This window comes from Ammospiza caudacuta, chromosome 1 (assembly GCF_027887145.1).
Source record: "Ammospiza caudacuta isolate bAmmCau1 chromosome 1, bAmmCau1.pri, whole genome shotgun sequence".
Taxonomy (NCBI): domain Eukaryota; kingdom Metazoa; phylum Chordata; class Aves; order Passeriformes; family Passerellidae; genus Ammospiza; species Ammospiza caudacuta.
Window position 1 is genome coordinate 8,823,482 of NC_080593.1, and position 15,129 is coordinate 8,838,610.

The 15,129-nt window shown below is 39.9% G+C and overlaps 1 protein-coding gene across 1 annotated transcript in view; it reads left to right on the top strand.

Annotated features, from left to right (window-relative positions):
• The window catches only part of RBM33 (RNA binding motif protein 33), a 100,174-nt gene that overhangs the window by 49,872 nt on the left and 35,173 nt on the right, over positions 1–15,129 (top strand). The window contains exons 11-13 of the mRNA XM_058815625.1: positions 12,178–12,337; positions 13,236–13,567; positions 14,207–14,449. Of these exons, the coding sequence (XP_058671608.1) occupies positions 12,178–12,337; positions 13,236–13,567; positions 14,207–14,449 (735 nt within the window). The remainder of the gene's footprint in view (positions 1–12,177; positions 12,338–13,235; positions 13,568–14,206; positions 14,450–15,129) is intronic.

Sequence of the window (15,129 nt, forward strand, 5' to 3'; positions counted from 1 at the left end):
CATCTGCTTATCTGAGTCCACCAGCACATTCCATGTCTGAAATATTTCATTGTTTGCCTGAAGGAAAATGTGTAGAAGCTTTTGGCTTCAAACATCATTTAGTTAACTTATGAACACTGAAGTAATAATACTACATGAGACACATGTGCAGTATTTTATGGACATAAAGAAGTGGAAGTGTTGTCATGCCCACTTTGGGATGGAATGTGGCAGAGGGAGGTCTCTGTTCTTCAGCCAGAAATTGTGAGGTATCTCTAGCATCCAGATTTGTGACTGTAGTGTGGGGCATTTGGAGAGAAGAGGGAGCTGGGCAGACCCTGCCTCCCTCTGCTAAAGGCAGAAGAGAGGGGTTCCTCAGCTCTGAGGCCATTCCCCCTCTGTCCATGACCTGGATCCTCCTCTGCAGCTGCTGCAGATGGAGCAGAGCCTGTTAATGGAGCTGTGTGCCTTTGGCCAGGAAAGCTTCAGGAGCTTGGGATCAGTTCTCATTTAGCTGTTCTCCTTAAGCTGTCACCCTGGGTGTGGTGTGAGCTGGGCAGGTGCCCAGCCCACAGACATCTTTGGTCAACTTGAGTTTCTTTGAGAAGAAGGACTATTCAACTTTGGCAACAGTCTGAAGAGGCACCAAGCACAAGATGAAGTGGCACCAATGTCTACCCTGACTAAGTTGTGCCAGGAAGGCTTTGCTATTTTTTAATGCACCAAGATTTTCTCTCTTGATAGGACATCTTAGTGCACTGGGTGGGTGTCTTTCAGATAACTCTTGGATTCATGTCTGAAGAAGCTGAATTGTAAAACCTAAATCATGTTTTATTTAGTATTTTTAAGACTTTGTCAGGGTGACTTACTCTCAGGCCCTTGTGAATAGCAATGTTGTATGTCTGTTTTATTCCCAGGGGATTTTGACATTATTTGCTTTTGGAACTCAGGACTTATTTTTAAAATAATCTTTATCTCAAACAATACATTTATTTCCTTAAACAGCAAAAACCTTAGTAGACTTTCTTCATGTTCTCATTCAATGTGCTTCCACTTGATCTCCAGCACATCAGGTGGTGTCTCAAATGGATGCTGTGAAGGGTAGTTGACCAGTTTTGGTTAATTTTTCCATCATTTCTGGAATCAGTAGTTTGATTTCTGAGTTTTCGAGTGTTGTGTTCCTGACACTCTTTTTAAGCACTTCTTTATTGATTTCATCTGTGAGAGGTTTTTTAAACAAGTGACTAGTCATTGCTCAAAACAGAAGTTGCTGTCCTTCATGGTCATTTGTTTGAAACATTTCTTTTAAAAAAGCAGTATATTAGTGCTATACAAATTAATTCTAAAAGGTACATTACTTATTTTTCCCAGGTGATCCTTGGACTGTCATGGATCACCCCACCATTATTTTAGCAAACATGGGTTGGCTTAGTGGCATTACAGTGGGCCTGGGTCTGTGGCTGCACCACCTCTTAGAGGATTTAGAGGCAGAAATTTGCAGTGCTTTTGAAAACAAAGGTCCTTGCAGAATTGTTTGTTGTGTGTTGTGGGAAATGCAAATAGGGTTGGAATTTTTTCCCCATTTTTTCAAATTCAGTCATGAGTTGCTACATGTGAGTAAGGGTTTGTTAGCAGTTGTTACTAGTGTGGACTCACTGTCCACGTAGTAAGGACAAATTAGAGTCCTGCATCTGACTACAGGCAGTCATTTTAAACTGATATTTAGTAACCTGTACATGTTTGCAGCAGTACGTGTGTAGGAGACAAACTGTTAATGGAAATAAAAAGCCACTTGTGAAAGTGATTCTCTTACTTCCTCACAATTATTTTGCTTTAGCTATGGCTTCACTGTAATGAGTAACAGTAAATGAAATTTTCCCTCTATTGCTGTGTAGCAGTGGCAGATCACAGGTAGTGTAGAAAGCATTTTGTTTCCATTTAACAGAATACATGGTATCAGGTGGTGTTGATTGACATTTCTTGGATACTGCTTTACACAGCATTTCATGCAAATCATGTTTGAATGAGACTGCTGCATCAAATTACATTTCTTTCAGATTATAGCCCTTGCAGATGTGAGACAGAGCTTGTTCAGCAGCTAGCAAAAGGCTTTGGTTTTTAACAGGTACAGTTTTCACAACTTGACTGCAAAGCTCTATAATTACAGCACTTAAGATAGTGAAGGAATGATGGGCACTTTCTCTTATCAGATCTATAAGTAGTAGCAAGCAAATGCAGCATGAGATCTCTCCAGCTGTCAAGTATTGTCAGGCTGCCATGGAGGGAAAGCAGTTTAAAATGCAGGTGACATAATACCCAACATCCTCCATTTGCTAGTGGGCTTCTGATTAATCACGATTACCATACATTATCATACCATCAAATTTAATCATATCAGTGAATTCCCATCTGCAGGAGGAGCAGCAGCAGCTAAACATGATGGTAACAGCTATTAAATAAGAGAGAAATAGCTGGTTTCTAAATGCAGTAACCCTTTAACTTGTCATGTTGGCTCCTGTGTGCACGTGCTCTGTAGGCAGTAAAATGGAGCAGAAAACTTGTGCATTTATATTTTACTGTCATTTATCTTTCTGTAAGGTGATTGCTGTTTAGCACAGCCAAGGAGAACCAGTACTGCAGATTTTTTTCCCCCTGTGTTAATGATGGTAGATTTTCTTCAATCTCAGCTTTAGTACGTACTAAACACAGAGTCACAGAAGGGCTGAGGTTGACAGGGACCTCTGGAGGTCACCTGGTCCATCCCCCTGCTCAAGCAGGGCCACCTGAAGCCAATTGTCCTGGACCACGTGTGGATGGCTTCTGAATATCTCCAAGGATGGTGCAAGTGCTCAGGCACCCTTACAGTAAAAAGTTTAAAAAGTTTTTGTTTATCGAGATATATAGGTTGTACTTCGGTTTTTGTATATTTCTGTGAATGAAATGTGAAGCTTTTAAAAAATCCATTGTAAGCAAAGCACAAAACTTTTGTCAGTGCACAGAGGGAAAAGTATTATGGATGTGCTATTTTGCTGTTAATTAAGCACTGTTAAAGAGTTACTTTGCAGAAATCAGGACTTATAAAGAAATCCAATTAAAATACACAGTCTGCTGAGTACAATACAGTAAGAGTAATCTAGAGCTTAAAAACTGAATAGAGAACTAAAATGTATCTATTATAATACTAGAAAGTATTAGATGATAGTAAAGTTATCTTAAGCTATTTCACTGAGATGAGTAAATGTGCTTTTAAAAGATAACTCAGTACATTTGTGTCATCACAATATGAAAAAGTAAATCTATAAACTGGTGTTTGTTCACCTTCTGTGTCTTCAGTTCTTGTTAATTCTTTAGAATGTGAGAGTGAAAATGCTCCATTTTATTATAAAGCAGTAAGTCACTACTGTTACAATAAAATAAGGCAATTCAGAGATATTATGGGTTGACTGTAAAATGATGAAAATATTCAGGTCTTCATACCCAATGCATGAATAGTACTTGCAGGTATATTGGGAACTCTGAGTATGTAAAGTTCTCACATCAATGTGTTTGTAAGGTCAGAAATGTGCAGAACGTCTCAGAAATGAGATTTCCCAACAGAACTAAATGCCATCAATCTAGTAATTTGCTTACTAAGTAATCAGGTCCTTTTCAAAGTCCAGGTTAGCAGCAATTCTCATTTTTGTTTTCTGTAAAGCTGGCTGCTTCTTGACTTTTTTTTTTGTAGCAACCTCACCATTTCTTATTAAAGAGAGAAGCATCATCCCCGGGTCTCATTGAGATTCTGAGATTGTTTTAAATAAATTGTAACTGCAACTTCAAGCTTGGAGTGTAATGTAGAAATCTTGAATTTAATATTCATGATCCAGTTTAGTTGTAGCCTCAAGTTGTGCTAATTGTTAGTGACTTGCAGGCCACCAAGATACACATAAACGCCATGATGATATGTCTGTGGAGTAGTTTCTGCAAAGTCCAAGGGGAAGATCTTACCTCATTAGTTCTGGGAACAGGAGGGATTCCTAATTCTTTACACATCCATAAAACTGTTAGATGTCAGCACAAAATGTATGCAGAAGGATTTTACTGTCTTTTACTAAATGATGATGAAATCCTCATCTTTCAAGGGAGGGTTCATTGTTCTAAATGACATTAATGTCTCTTACACTCTTTCTCCAGTTTGTTGTGTTGTACTTTACCTTAAAAATTAGAGGGCACCAAACAAAAATGATCATGCACTCTTCTACACCCCTCTCCTGCAGAGGATTGCAAACTTAAGTGAAACTGAATCTTCCAGATGAATTGGTGTAACAATTTAGCGTTGAACAACTTCCTTAGGTTTGTGGTTTGGGAGGTTTGGGTTTACTCTTCCCTTCAGTCTGTGCAGGTTGCAGAAGCTTGTCTGTCACACTGTTTCTCATTATGGCCTGTCTCTGCTGGGGGCACTCTTCCTTCATCCATACCAAATAGATGGATGGGAGTGTGGTTGTTTGCACATCAGCACTTCAAATTAGGAATTTGAATCTAGAGTTGGGATCTTGTTACCAGTACATTGTCTGTATTTCATTAAGGACTCTCTGAAGCAGAAGTTCTCCTGTGAAGATGTGGTTCCTTGTGGGCCCATCTGCTTTGGTGCTTCTCTGAGAAACACACTGAAATTGGGACTGGTTTTGTCTCCATTTGCAGCATGAATCTTTTCCTGCTTGGATGTATTGTGGGGATGCCCTGAAACTTGCTGAAAAGGGACACTTTTAGTATACAACAGTTAAAATTTTCAGCTTTAGTCTCCTGAGCTGTTAGGGTTTGTCAGTCTGCTGGGAATACCCATCTCTGTCTGCATTGCCTGTGTTACTTATTTTAGCTATTTGAGCATGAGTTGGTTTAAATAACAGGGGATTCCGTGCCTTTCTCTCCTTGCTTGTACTGGTTTACCATGTTGGCTGACGTGGGAATTCTGCTTTGAGACCCTAAACAGAGAAATAGGGCATTGGTGATTTCTCTTAGAGATGACCTGTACTTCTGCCTAAGCCTCCCAACACTTTCTTATCTCTTGGAGTTGTGTAGTGTCAGAGAGGAGCTTATCCAAGTTGTGTGGTACATTTTAATATTAAAAATTACTTCCAGTTCAGTTGAGAATATCAACCCATTCTCTGTGACTCAGTGTGCCTGTAGTGCCAGGATCTGTGCAGTCCACAGACTTGAAACAGTGCTTGGCTATCTCTATATGTTTTCCCCTCAGAAAATATGTTCCAGAAACTTTGAAAATACTTATGTAGGTAGCAAAAAACTGTTGTCTGGATGTTTATGGGCACTCTGAACTTTTCTGTCCATGATTGGCATGAATTCAAGGTTTGTCTTTTATATTAGGTGAGATTTTCCTAAATCTTTTGGGAAAACCATGATGCTTGTTAGGTTTTATTTCACCTTGATAGACTTATGTGATTGTTATAGACGTCAGAAGCACAATACTGAATCATTGAAACTGTATTTGAAAAGTATCAAAATGAATTTTATAATTACAAATTTCCATGAGTCATTCCTTTCTGTATGCTGTGCAAACTAAAAAAAAAATACTGTGAAACTTGAAGACCCATATTTCATGGAAGATAGGGATACATATTTCTACTTGGAAATTTTTGAGCCATATCCAAGATATATGAGCAGGGTTTCCTACACAAGAGGATGAAAAGTCAGTTTCTTGCACAGGAGGTAGGCAGTTTAGGAAAGCTTTTCAAAAAGTCTGGGGGCTGCTGAAATAAGAGGATTAACATCTTGTGACAGATGGCTATAGTTTTAATTGTCATAGGTTATAGTGGTCATTATTCTTTGCATTTAAACCATATAAGAAGAATTAACTGAGTGGCCCTGCTTAACTGTCAATGGGGTTCTCCTAGTTCTTTGCATTTTAAGTGAGATTAATAAATGAAAACATGTTGTAGAGGCAGGGTGTATTTTATTGAAAGATTCATGATGTTTCAATGACATTCTTAAGGTATTTAATTAGTCTCATGAAGAAAGTGGAGTGACCCTTTTAGAGAAGCTGATAAATCATACAATAGCTGTTAGATCCTCTTTATTCCTTGCTTTATAAGATTAACTTTGTGCTAAGCAATTTATGCTAAGTTTTCCCTTTTATTGGTAACCAAAGTTATCTGTGCTTCATGAATAGATTATTGGAGATAACATCATGTAATTAACAAGAGATGCAGAAAAGTAAAAGTACAATTTGTGTAAGAATTGTATGAGAGAAAATGTTAATTTCTTAACTAGGAAGGATATTTAAAGGGATAAAAGGAAGGCAAAATAGTGCAGTTCTTTGAAAGGATTAAAGTAACCTTATCTCGTGTTCTTTCAGAAGGTGGGATTGCATGAGTGTGTGAAAGTCATGTTCAATGAGCTATTCACAACTCTAATGAATTGTAGACACAAGTTTGCATTGCCTTTTTTTTTTCCAAAAGTGATTGATAAGGTGTAGGTTATGCCTTAGCTATACTGAATAATTGAAATTAGTAGAAGGGGAAATTGTACAACATGCAGTTATTCAGAACTGTATAAAAATGTCAGTCTGAAGTGCAGTAAATTATGGTGTGTGTGGGAGGAAGAGTGGGTACATTTTTTGGTAAGAGTAAACATCACAAAATCAAACAGTTAAGACAAAATACCTGTCAGTAGCACTTCACTGTGGTGTTATATTCCCTTTAAAGTATTTCTGAAATGTCTGTGATGGTGTTCTCTTAAGAAATCTACACAGAATCCCAGTGTAATTTCCTTCTAGACCTCAGGTCTTGTATTCTTAAGTACCACCTTTTTTCCTTCTTGCATTTTCAAAATAAAATTGCATGAGGATAAATTAAATTATGGAGTTCAGAGCTTTCCTTAAAACCAGGAAAAGATACTGTTGTCTGCTGGGTCATTCTTATGGACATTTGGTAACTGTCATGGTAACCATTTCTGCATGAATGTGAACCAACTTTGTGGGATCTCACTGGGAAGGCACATAAATTGTTGTCCTTTCCCTCAGTGTTAGAGTTGGCCCCAATGTTGGACTGAAATGTAGAACCTTGGAGCCATGGCTGGATCGTATGAATTGGCAATTTTCTTTTTTAAGTTGGAACCTGTTAGCTTAAAAATAGGTGTTCTGAACACTGAGTAAGGAAAAAATAGGTGTTCTGAACAGTGAGTAAGGAAGTTTCCTGAAAGATTTAATAATGGTGAAGTAATAGTTAAAATGTTTTTTGCAGGGACTCCTGCTGATGTGTGTACTGAATAGTTGGGTGTAATTTGAAACTGTCCGGATAGCAAAACCATGAAAAATGGGAGTAACTACTGTGCATATAAAGATTTATTATGCATCTATGTTACAGTATGCTTATTTTATCAAAAATAGACCATTATGAAACCTGGCTTTTGCACCTGCTCTTCATTAATTTTTGAAGTTAAATAGCTCTGAGTGGTCTTTTCCACCAAATACCAGAGGGCACTTGGGGGTTATTAGCAACAAATACTTGCTGAATGTAGAGTTTAACATTAATGGTAAAATAATCCAATACTAAAATTGTAGTTTAACTACTGCTAAACACAAAAAGAAAAACCCACCAAAAAAAAAAAACAAGCCCATCCTCAAAAGCATTAAGCAATGGAAAACTGTTATATTACTTTTTAGGATAATTTGAATTTGACGTAAGTAAAAGTGGTACTGGTAGTTCTGTTGTATTTCTATTGAATTGGAAAAAAAATTAATGTTATTTGAGAATAACAGACAAAGACCTCATAATTAGAAAAATACCCATCATAGTTTATGTATTTTCTTTTTTAAAAAGATCAGTGTGTGTCTGGGAGTAGTTGAATGTTAGAGTTTTCACATGGAGTGTGTGATATGAATCAGTTGCACAACTGAATTCCTATTGGAATTATCCAATTATTATTATATTGGAACTTTTTCTGAAGAAAAATCTCAGCAATGTAAGATATGAAAATACAAGCTTCCCCCTCCCTGTTTATACTGTTATTTAGGGCAGAAGTTTTTATCTTTAGGCATATAGAAGCAAAGCTGGTTTAGGAAAGAAGTGGAGGTCAGTTTATCATGACTGTAAGATGGGAAAGAGTCAACCTAATTTATTTTTTTTTTAGAAGCAAACATTAGTAATTCGTTTTTCAGCAAATAACAAATGTCTTTGCAATTAATTTTGCATGATTGGCCTTTGGTTATCAGAAATGTGATCAGTCATAATTTAGTAGTTTTTCAAAATGTCAAACACAAAATCTGCTCAGCAATCAAATAAGTAGATATTTGTTAGTGAATCTGGAATCTTAAAAAGTGGAAAAAACCCAGAGTTCTTCACTGCTAGGGACAGAAAAAAAGAGAGGCCAATAGGAAGAGTTCCAAATTTCAGATATTTCCTTCTTGTTCTTTCTTGGACTGTTTTAAGAGTTATTTTGATCCAAGCTTGTGTTGTGGTATGTACTTACATGACATATACTGCAATCTAGAGGAAAAAATTCTTAATCTGTTGGGATTTTTTGACACCAACTTTTGGATAACAGTTGGATACCTGTTATTTTGTGTTAAATCAGTGCAGATTTTTAGAGGACACTAAATGTTTTGATTCTTAAGATGGCTGGACACCTTTGGTACAAAAGATCACGGGGAGCTTGAAATCAGCATTGCTACTATTTTTAATAGTAAAATGTCTTGCAGGTTATTGGTTTGTGGAGTTTTTGTTTGTTTGTTTGGTTTTTTTTTTTAAGTGTGAGCTTCCTTAGACTTAAAATGGCCTTGTATTACTCAGTTCTAAAACTTACCTAAAGCTTATTTCATAAAGGTTTGTTTCTTTATGATGGGAAATACAAAGCTGCTCTCAGTGCATGTAATACTAACAGACTTTGGTGGCCTAAACCAAGATGTTCTGCTGGTTGCTGGCCTCATTTTGAATCCTTTTGGTTGAGATTTTCCAAATGTACTTTAATTCTTAAACTGAAATAATGGAAAAATACTTTTGTGTCCAGGTGAGTTATTTAGAAATGTTTTATTATTGCTCATTTTCCAAGGAAGAAAACTGAATTTGGCTGCACTGAGAGGATGTTTCAGTACATAAGGGCTGTGTGAAATTCAGCAGGACTTTCCATGCATTTGCAATTCAGGGCTGCCTTAGGAGGAGACAAATCTGGGCATAATAATGAGGGTACAGGTTGGCAGGAGAGGGAAGGCTGGTACAAAGAATTGTTTATTTAAAATAAACATACTGGATTTTTTTCAACCTGTGCCTGCTGCTTCCTTGGAAGGAAAGGAAAAAGAGGGGAGTTGGCCTGGTGTAAGTGTACAGACAAGGAAATCAGGGGCTGAGGGGGGCAAGTAAGAGCTCCTGACCAGCTGCCACAGCACAAGAGCACCAGCTTGGAGTGTGGAAGCTGGGATCTGGATCCATGCTGGGCTTAGGAACCAGTGGCCAGAGTGAAAGACGTGATGGGGATGAGAGAATGTATCTGCAGGAGTGAGCAGGACCAGGAGAACAAAAAGGCAAATTGGGCAAGGAATTAATATTGAGGAAGATGCATGAGACCAGGTAACAAATGTGGTTGAGAAGCAGAGATGGCTGCTTAGTTTGTAGCCTAAGCCTGTTCCCTTCAGCCTAGCACTAAAACGGAAGCCTGGGAGTGAGAGAAGAGACTGATAAGGATCTGTTACCTCAACCAGGGCAGAATACATGGAGTTTGGAAGAAGCAGGTAGAGGAGACCATGATCACTGCACTGCCATTTGGTGCTTGGAACCAAGCCCAGACAGATTCTTGCTGCTGCCAGTTCTTCAGCTCGGGTGGCAGATATGTGACACTTAAAATTTATTAGCCCAGGTTTCAGTAAGTTTCCACGTAAATTGTTTTTTGCTGGCTATTTTACAAATGACTAAGATATGTGTAGGCATATGTCTAGGGAAAACTAGGAGGAATTTGAGAGCTTCTGAGTCAGGCTCTCTGAAAATGGGGAAAGAAGGTTGTCCAGGACCATGCTCTGTCCTGAGATGCAAGATGAGCATGACTATGTGCTGTAAATCAGATGCAAGGTTAAAACCATCTTGTGTGCAAGTGCCCTGTTGAACTGGGTTCTCCCATGCTCCTGTTGCAATGGCCTTATGCATTATCCACTGGTAAACTAATAACTAAATAGCTAAAATATGATTAGCTAAAAATGAGTGTGTCTGCTGGGTGCCTCCCTCAGGGATGTGCAGCATGTGGAAGGGCTGTGTGTGTATTCCCTGGGATTGCTGTAAGAGCAATACTTTGAGAAATAGGCTTTTGTCACCAAAGCTTCTGAGCTGAGGGAATGCATCTAACCTTATTTTGAAAGTAGCTGTGGCAGCTCCTGTGTGCAGTGGTGCTGGAGGTGTGGTTTGGGAGTGAAGGGTCAGGATCCTCAAGGTTTGTGTTCAGCTGATCTTTTGGCAGGCAGCCAGCGCTGTCCTGCTCAACACCAGGGTAGGGGCAAAGCAGTTCAACATCCTTGTTCAGCTGAACCTGAAAAGGTTTTTATGGAACAAATAAATGTCACTTTTTTTCCATCCCAAACAGCTCCATTTTGCTCCAACTGCTGTTGTTTGCAGATAGCCTGTGAAATTCAAAGGCATTAGTCAGTTCCAAGGTGGCAGGAATATTGTGTGTTGTGACTGCTAACTTGCAAAAGTGTAGAGCTCCTCCTACAAAGTGTGTATGTTATGAGGACTGTCATGCTTGAGTGTAATATAATGTCTTTTCACTAAATGAAATACCCACAGGAGACTGGCTGACTGGAAGCAAGGGGATATAGACCCTTTAATCTCTGGGAATATAATGTATTTACAGTTGATGGCTGTATAATGACATAAGTAGTCACAGTCTTGGTCCCAAATAAGAGGTTTCAGTATCTCACACATCCCCATTCAGGTGTTTCAGGAAGGGCACAGATTTAATAATGGATCTGATCCTTGGTGCTTCTCATTTGCTTATTTGGGCCTTGCCAATCCCAGGTGTATTGTGCTGGTAGAAGGCTGTAAAAGCAGCTCTGTCTTGTGCTGCTTTGATAGTGATTATGCTCCAGAGCCATTGTTGCTGTGTGAGAAATTCTTATCCTAAAATTCCAGTCTTTGTGCAGTGCAAATATGATAGGGTGAGACTGTGCATACCCTTGGTGAGGCCAACTGAAGAGATAAAAGATAAGCTACTGCAGCTGAGTTGTTTGGTCCTTTCCTGATGACAATACTTCAGTCTAGCAGGGAGCATTTGGTCTGGCATCTGTTTTGAAAAGCTTGTCTTCAGCAGTGTAGGTTTGAAGTTTCAAGGTGAGCATCACATGTAGACAGAACAGATCCCACCACTGATTTCAGAATCTTTATAGAAAGCAAGGATGTTCACAGATTATTTTTGTTACTTACTTGATTTACTCACATAATAAGGAAATGGTTGAGAATATAATTTATGTGAAGCAAAGCTTACTCTGTATATTAGAGGTTGCGAATGTATTTTGTCAACTTTTGATAGAAAAAAAAATTTCTAGTGTGAATTACTCAATTAAACATGTCTTCTGCAGAGTTCTGGTTTTGTATTAACATACTGCTTCCTGCAGTATGCAAAGGCATTAAAAAAAAGAAAAAAATCCAATACCTTATTGGAAGAAAGAGTACAAAATTTTCTTTCTTAAAATGCTTCAGATGCTAAACTGTGAATAGCCTGAAATGTTGCTCTGCTCTTAATTCTTTTACGAAGATTATTTCTTTAATTTTCTGGGTGTCATAAATTGTCCTTCCTCCCCGCTTTTTTTTTAAAGTAAAGCTGCTCCCTCCTGTAGCTTACATTGTGCTGAATTGATGATGAAGAATAGTATGGTTTATGAAGATAAATGTCAGGAATGTCTTCTAAAGTAGACGTTCAGATTTTTTTGGATTAATGGGAAAGAAGGTCAATAATTGCATGGATTTCAGAAATAAGCTTGAGAAGAAATGGCATTCCTGTGGTGCTAGTGATTATTAAAACATTGTGAATCCATTTCAAGATACTGTACTAGGGTTTAATATATCTTCCATTGTGAAGGAATGACTCAGTAAGGGCTGTCATTTTGTACAGGTGATAGGAGATAATTTATACAGCAATTGTATTTTTGAGAGAAAAAAAGTTATAGCAGACAATACATAAATTACTGGATGGTAGCCTTAATTTTAATTCTGCCTTATTAAATAGGGCCCTCCAGACTTCCAGCAGCATACACCTGGACCAGTTCCTACCAACTTCTCCCAAGCCCCAAGGCTGCCAATCCAGGACCAGTGGAGAGGGCCACCCCCACCACCTCCACCACTCCCTCCTCCACCTCCTCAGGACAGAGATCCTTTCTTCTTAGCAGGTGAGCATTTTCAATCCCATTAATAATTAATACCAACCTGTTGTAAAGTGACTGCACTGTCACTGCATATCCCACAACATGAAGTGTTCAGAAGAACATGAAGGCTGGAAGATCCCATTTGATGGAGTCAGGCTGGACCATGCCAGAAATTCTGGTTGTCTAGTATATTTTTACTTCTTTTGATGTGGATTTTTACTTTTTTAATGTCTTCACCTGTAACTGCCATGAATCCAGATATTTATATATACACAAGAATAATTAATATCTATGTGATTATTGCAATGAAATTGTTGCACTTTGTTGTAATTTGGATAACAAACACTCTCCGTACACTTGGATTTCTTGTAACTCTTTAAACTGCCTGGACCGAGTGTGTAGTGTTTGTTAAGGTTAGATAAAATGATACAGCCTAGCAAACAAAAGAGAGGGTAAGTTATACTTATACCACATATATGTAATGTGTGTGTATGTATATATATATATATGCGTATATATATACACAGACGCACAATATTTTTGCACATGTATAGTATGTTAAAATGTGCTAAATACCTGGTCAGCAAATGTTGTCAGTGCTTTATGAGTTCTTCTCTGGTTTAAACTGTATTCACTGGAATCCTTAATTGATTTTATTAAAGTAGAATTTCCAAAAGATATTGCTGATTCCAGCAGAGTACCAGTTGTGCTGGTCTTTCAAGGATCAATTCCTTTTATACACAAATGACAGGAGCAAGAGAAACATAACCTTGAGGGTAGCTCTTATAATTAAAACCTCCCATAGAGTTTTGCATTGTGCAAATTTCAGTTTACTTTCCAAATCATACTAGAGCTCTATGTCTCTGAAATGTGTTTGTGTCCCGGGAAGGCTGCAATCGAATCAATTCTCTCATTCCCGCAGATCCGAGGTTCCCGGGTCACCCCTTGTTTGAGCAGCGCAGTCCCCCGCCGCCACCGCCTCCCCCGCTTCTGAACAGCGCCCATCCCGTTCCTACGCAGAGCCCGCTGCCCTTCAGCCCGCCCGGGCCCGCCTTCACGCAGCAGGGCCAGCAGCCGGTGTACCCCCGGGAGCGGCCGGTGCGGCCCGGCATGCAGCCCCAGGGCCCCGTGGGGATCCTGCACTTCAACCAGCCGGGCTCCGCCACGCCGCGGCCCTTCATCCCCCCGCGGCAGCAGTTCCTGCAGGCGCCGGGACAGCCCTTCCTGGCCCCGCACACGCAGCCCAGCATGCAGGTACAGCGCTGGGGGAGTGACGGGGCCGAAAGCACTGCGGCTCCGAGGGGGGATGGCCCTGCAGTGCCATCGCTGCTGTGCCTGGAGGGTGATGGATATTCTGGATCTGAGGGATCTTCCCCCGCCGCCGTGTCCGGTCTCGCTCGGTGCTGGCGCGGGGCGGCAGCGCCCTCTGCCGGCCGCGGAGCGGGGCCGTGGGGCTGCGGCCGCCGCTGGAAGCGGGGCAGCGCTTCGGGGATGTGCGGAGGGCTGGGGTAAACCTCGTTAGAAAACGGGGTAGAGGACAGCAACCCTTGAATTCGTATTTTTCTTTTAACTTCACCTGTTGCCGTACACAGATTTTAAGAGTAGAATGACCTTCTGGTTGGTCTGTTCTTTCCTCTTTCCTAGTGTAACCTGATTCATAGCTGCTTATAGTTCTCTATTTTGGGCAAGGTAGACCAGTCAGGAATGGAGATATATATTCACTTTTACTCATTACAGTGGGTTTTCTGACCGCATCAGAGACCTAGCATTTTGCACTTCTGAAAAAGAGTACTTCAGCTACACTGAAGAGAAAGATCTTAGGACTCAGGAGGCTGGAGGTGCTTTTCTGGAGTTTATCACCTTGAAACTAAAATTTTTTTTTTTCATGTGAAGGGTCCCATGCATCCTCCATTACAGCCTCAGCCACAACCTCAGCCTCATCAGCAGCATCACCAGCAGCAACAGCAGCACCATCACCAGCAGCAGCAGCAGCATCACCATCTCCAAGGGCCTCCACAGCCCTTGATGCCCATGAACCAGCCACAGTTCAGACCTCACATGCAAGCCACACAGCAGCAGCCAAATAACAACAGGATGCAGTGTCAGCCACGACAGGGTCCAATGAAGCCAAGGCATGTAAGTACCACATACAGCAGTGCCCTGCAGGAGTAGCAGGCATGTAAGCACAAATTTCAAAACTCACCAGCGTGAGTTTTCTGTTCTATTTATTAGCTTCCTGCTCTTTCCCCTTCTTTTATCATTTCTTGCTCATTTTCTGCCCTGATCATTTTATAATCTACATTTTAAAATACCATGTGTATCTTTCTTTTCTCCTCTAGTCTTCAATGCTGTTTTTGATTTGGGTCCAATAGAGGAAATGTTGCAGTTGCCCAAGAACTAGCGGTGAAGGGGGGGGGTGAAGGAGAGGTTTGCTTTATAAGGGTTTACAACTGCTGGTAGTCTGTGATTGTGTGGGAGCCCACTTCTGTGACACTCTTGAAGGCCTCTCTGTACCACTGCTGATCAGTTTTCTGGTTCAGATAATGCCTCTCTTGTCTTGTGAGTTTCCTCCAATGCAGCATATTTTGCTGCTTGGTAGGTTGGGTAGGACAACAGCGTGGAGCAGTGCTCAAGACAATATAACTACAGTTCAGCATAATTGCTTTGATTAGGAAAGGTTATTAAAATATTCTCATTTCTGTATTTTTTCCCTGACATTAAAAATATTGTGCCTTTTCACAAAGCTTATTTTCCCAAACTGAACTAAATCAGGAAAATGTGAAACCAGAATCACTTCAGCTTGTTTTGTGGTGTAA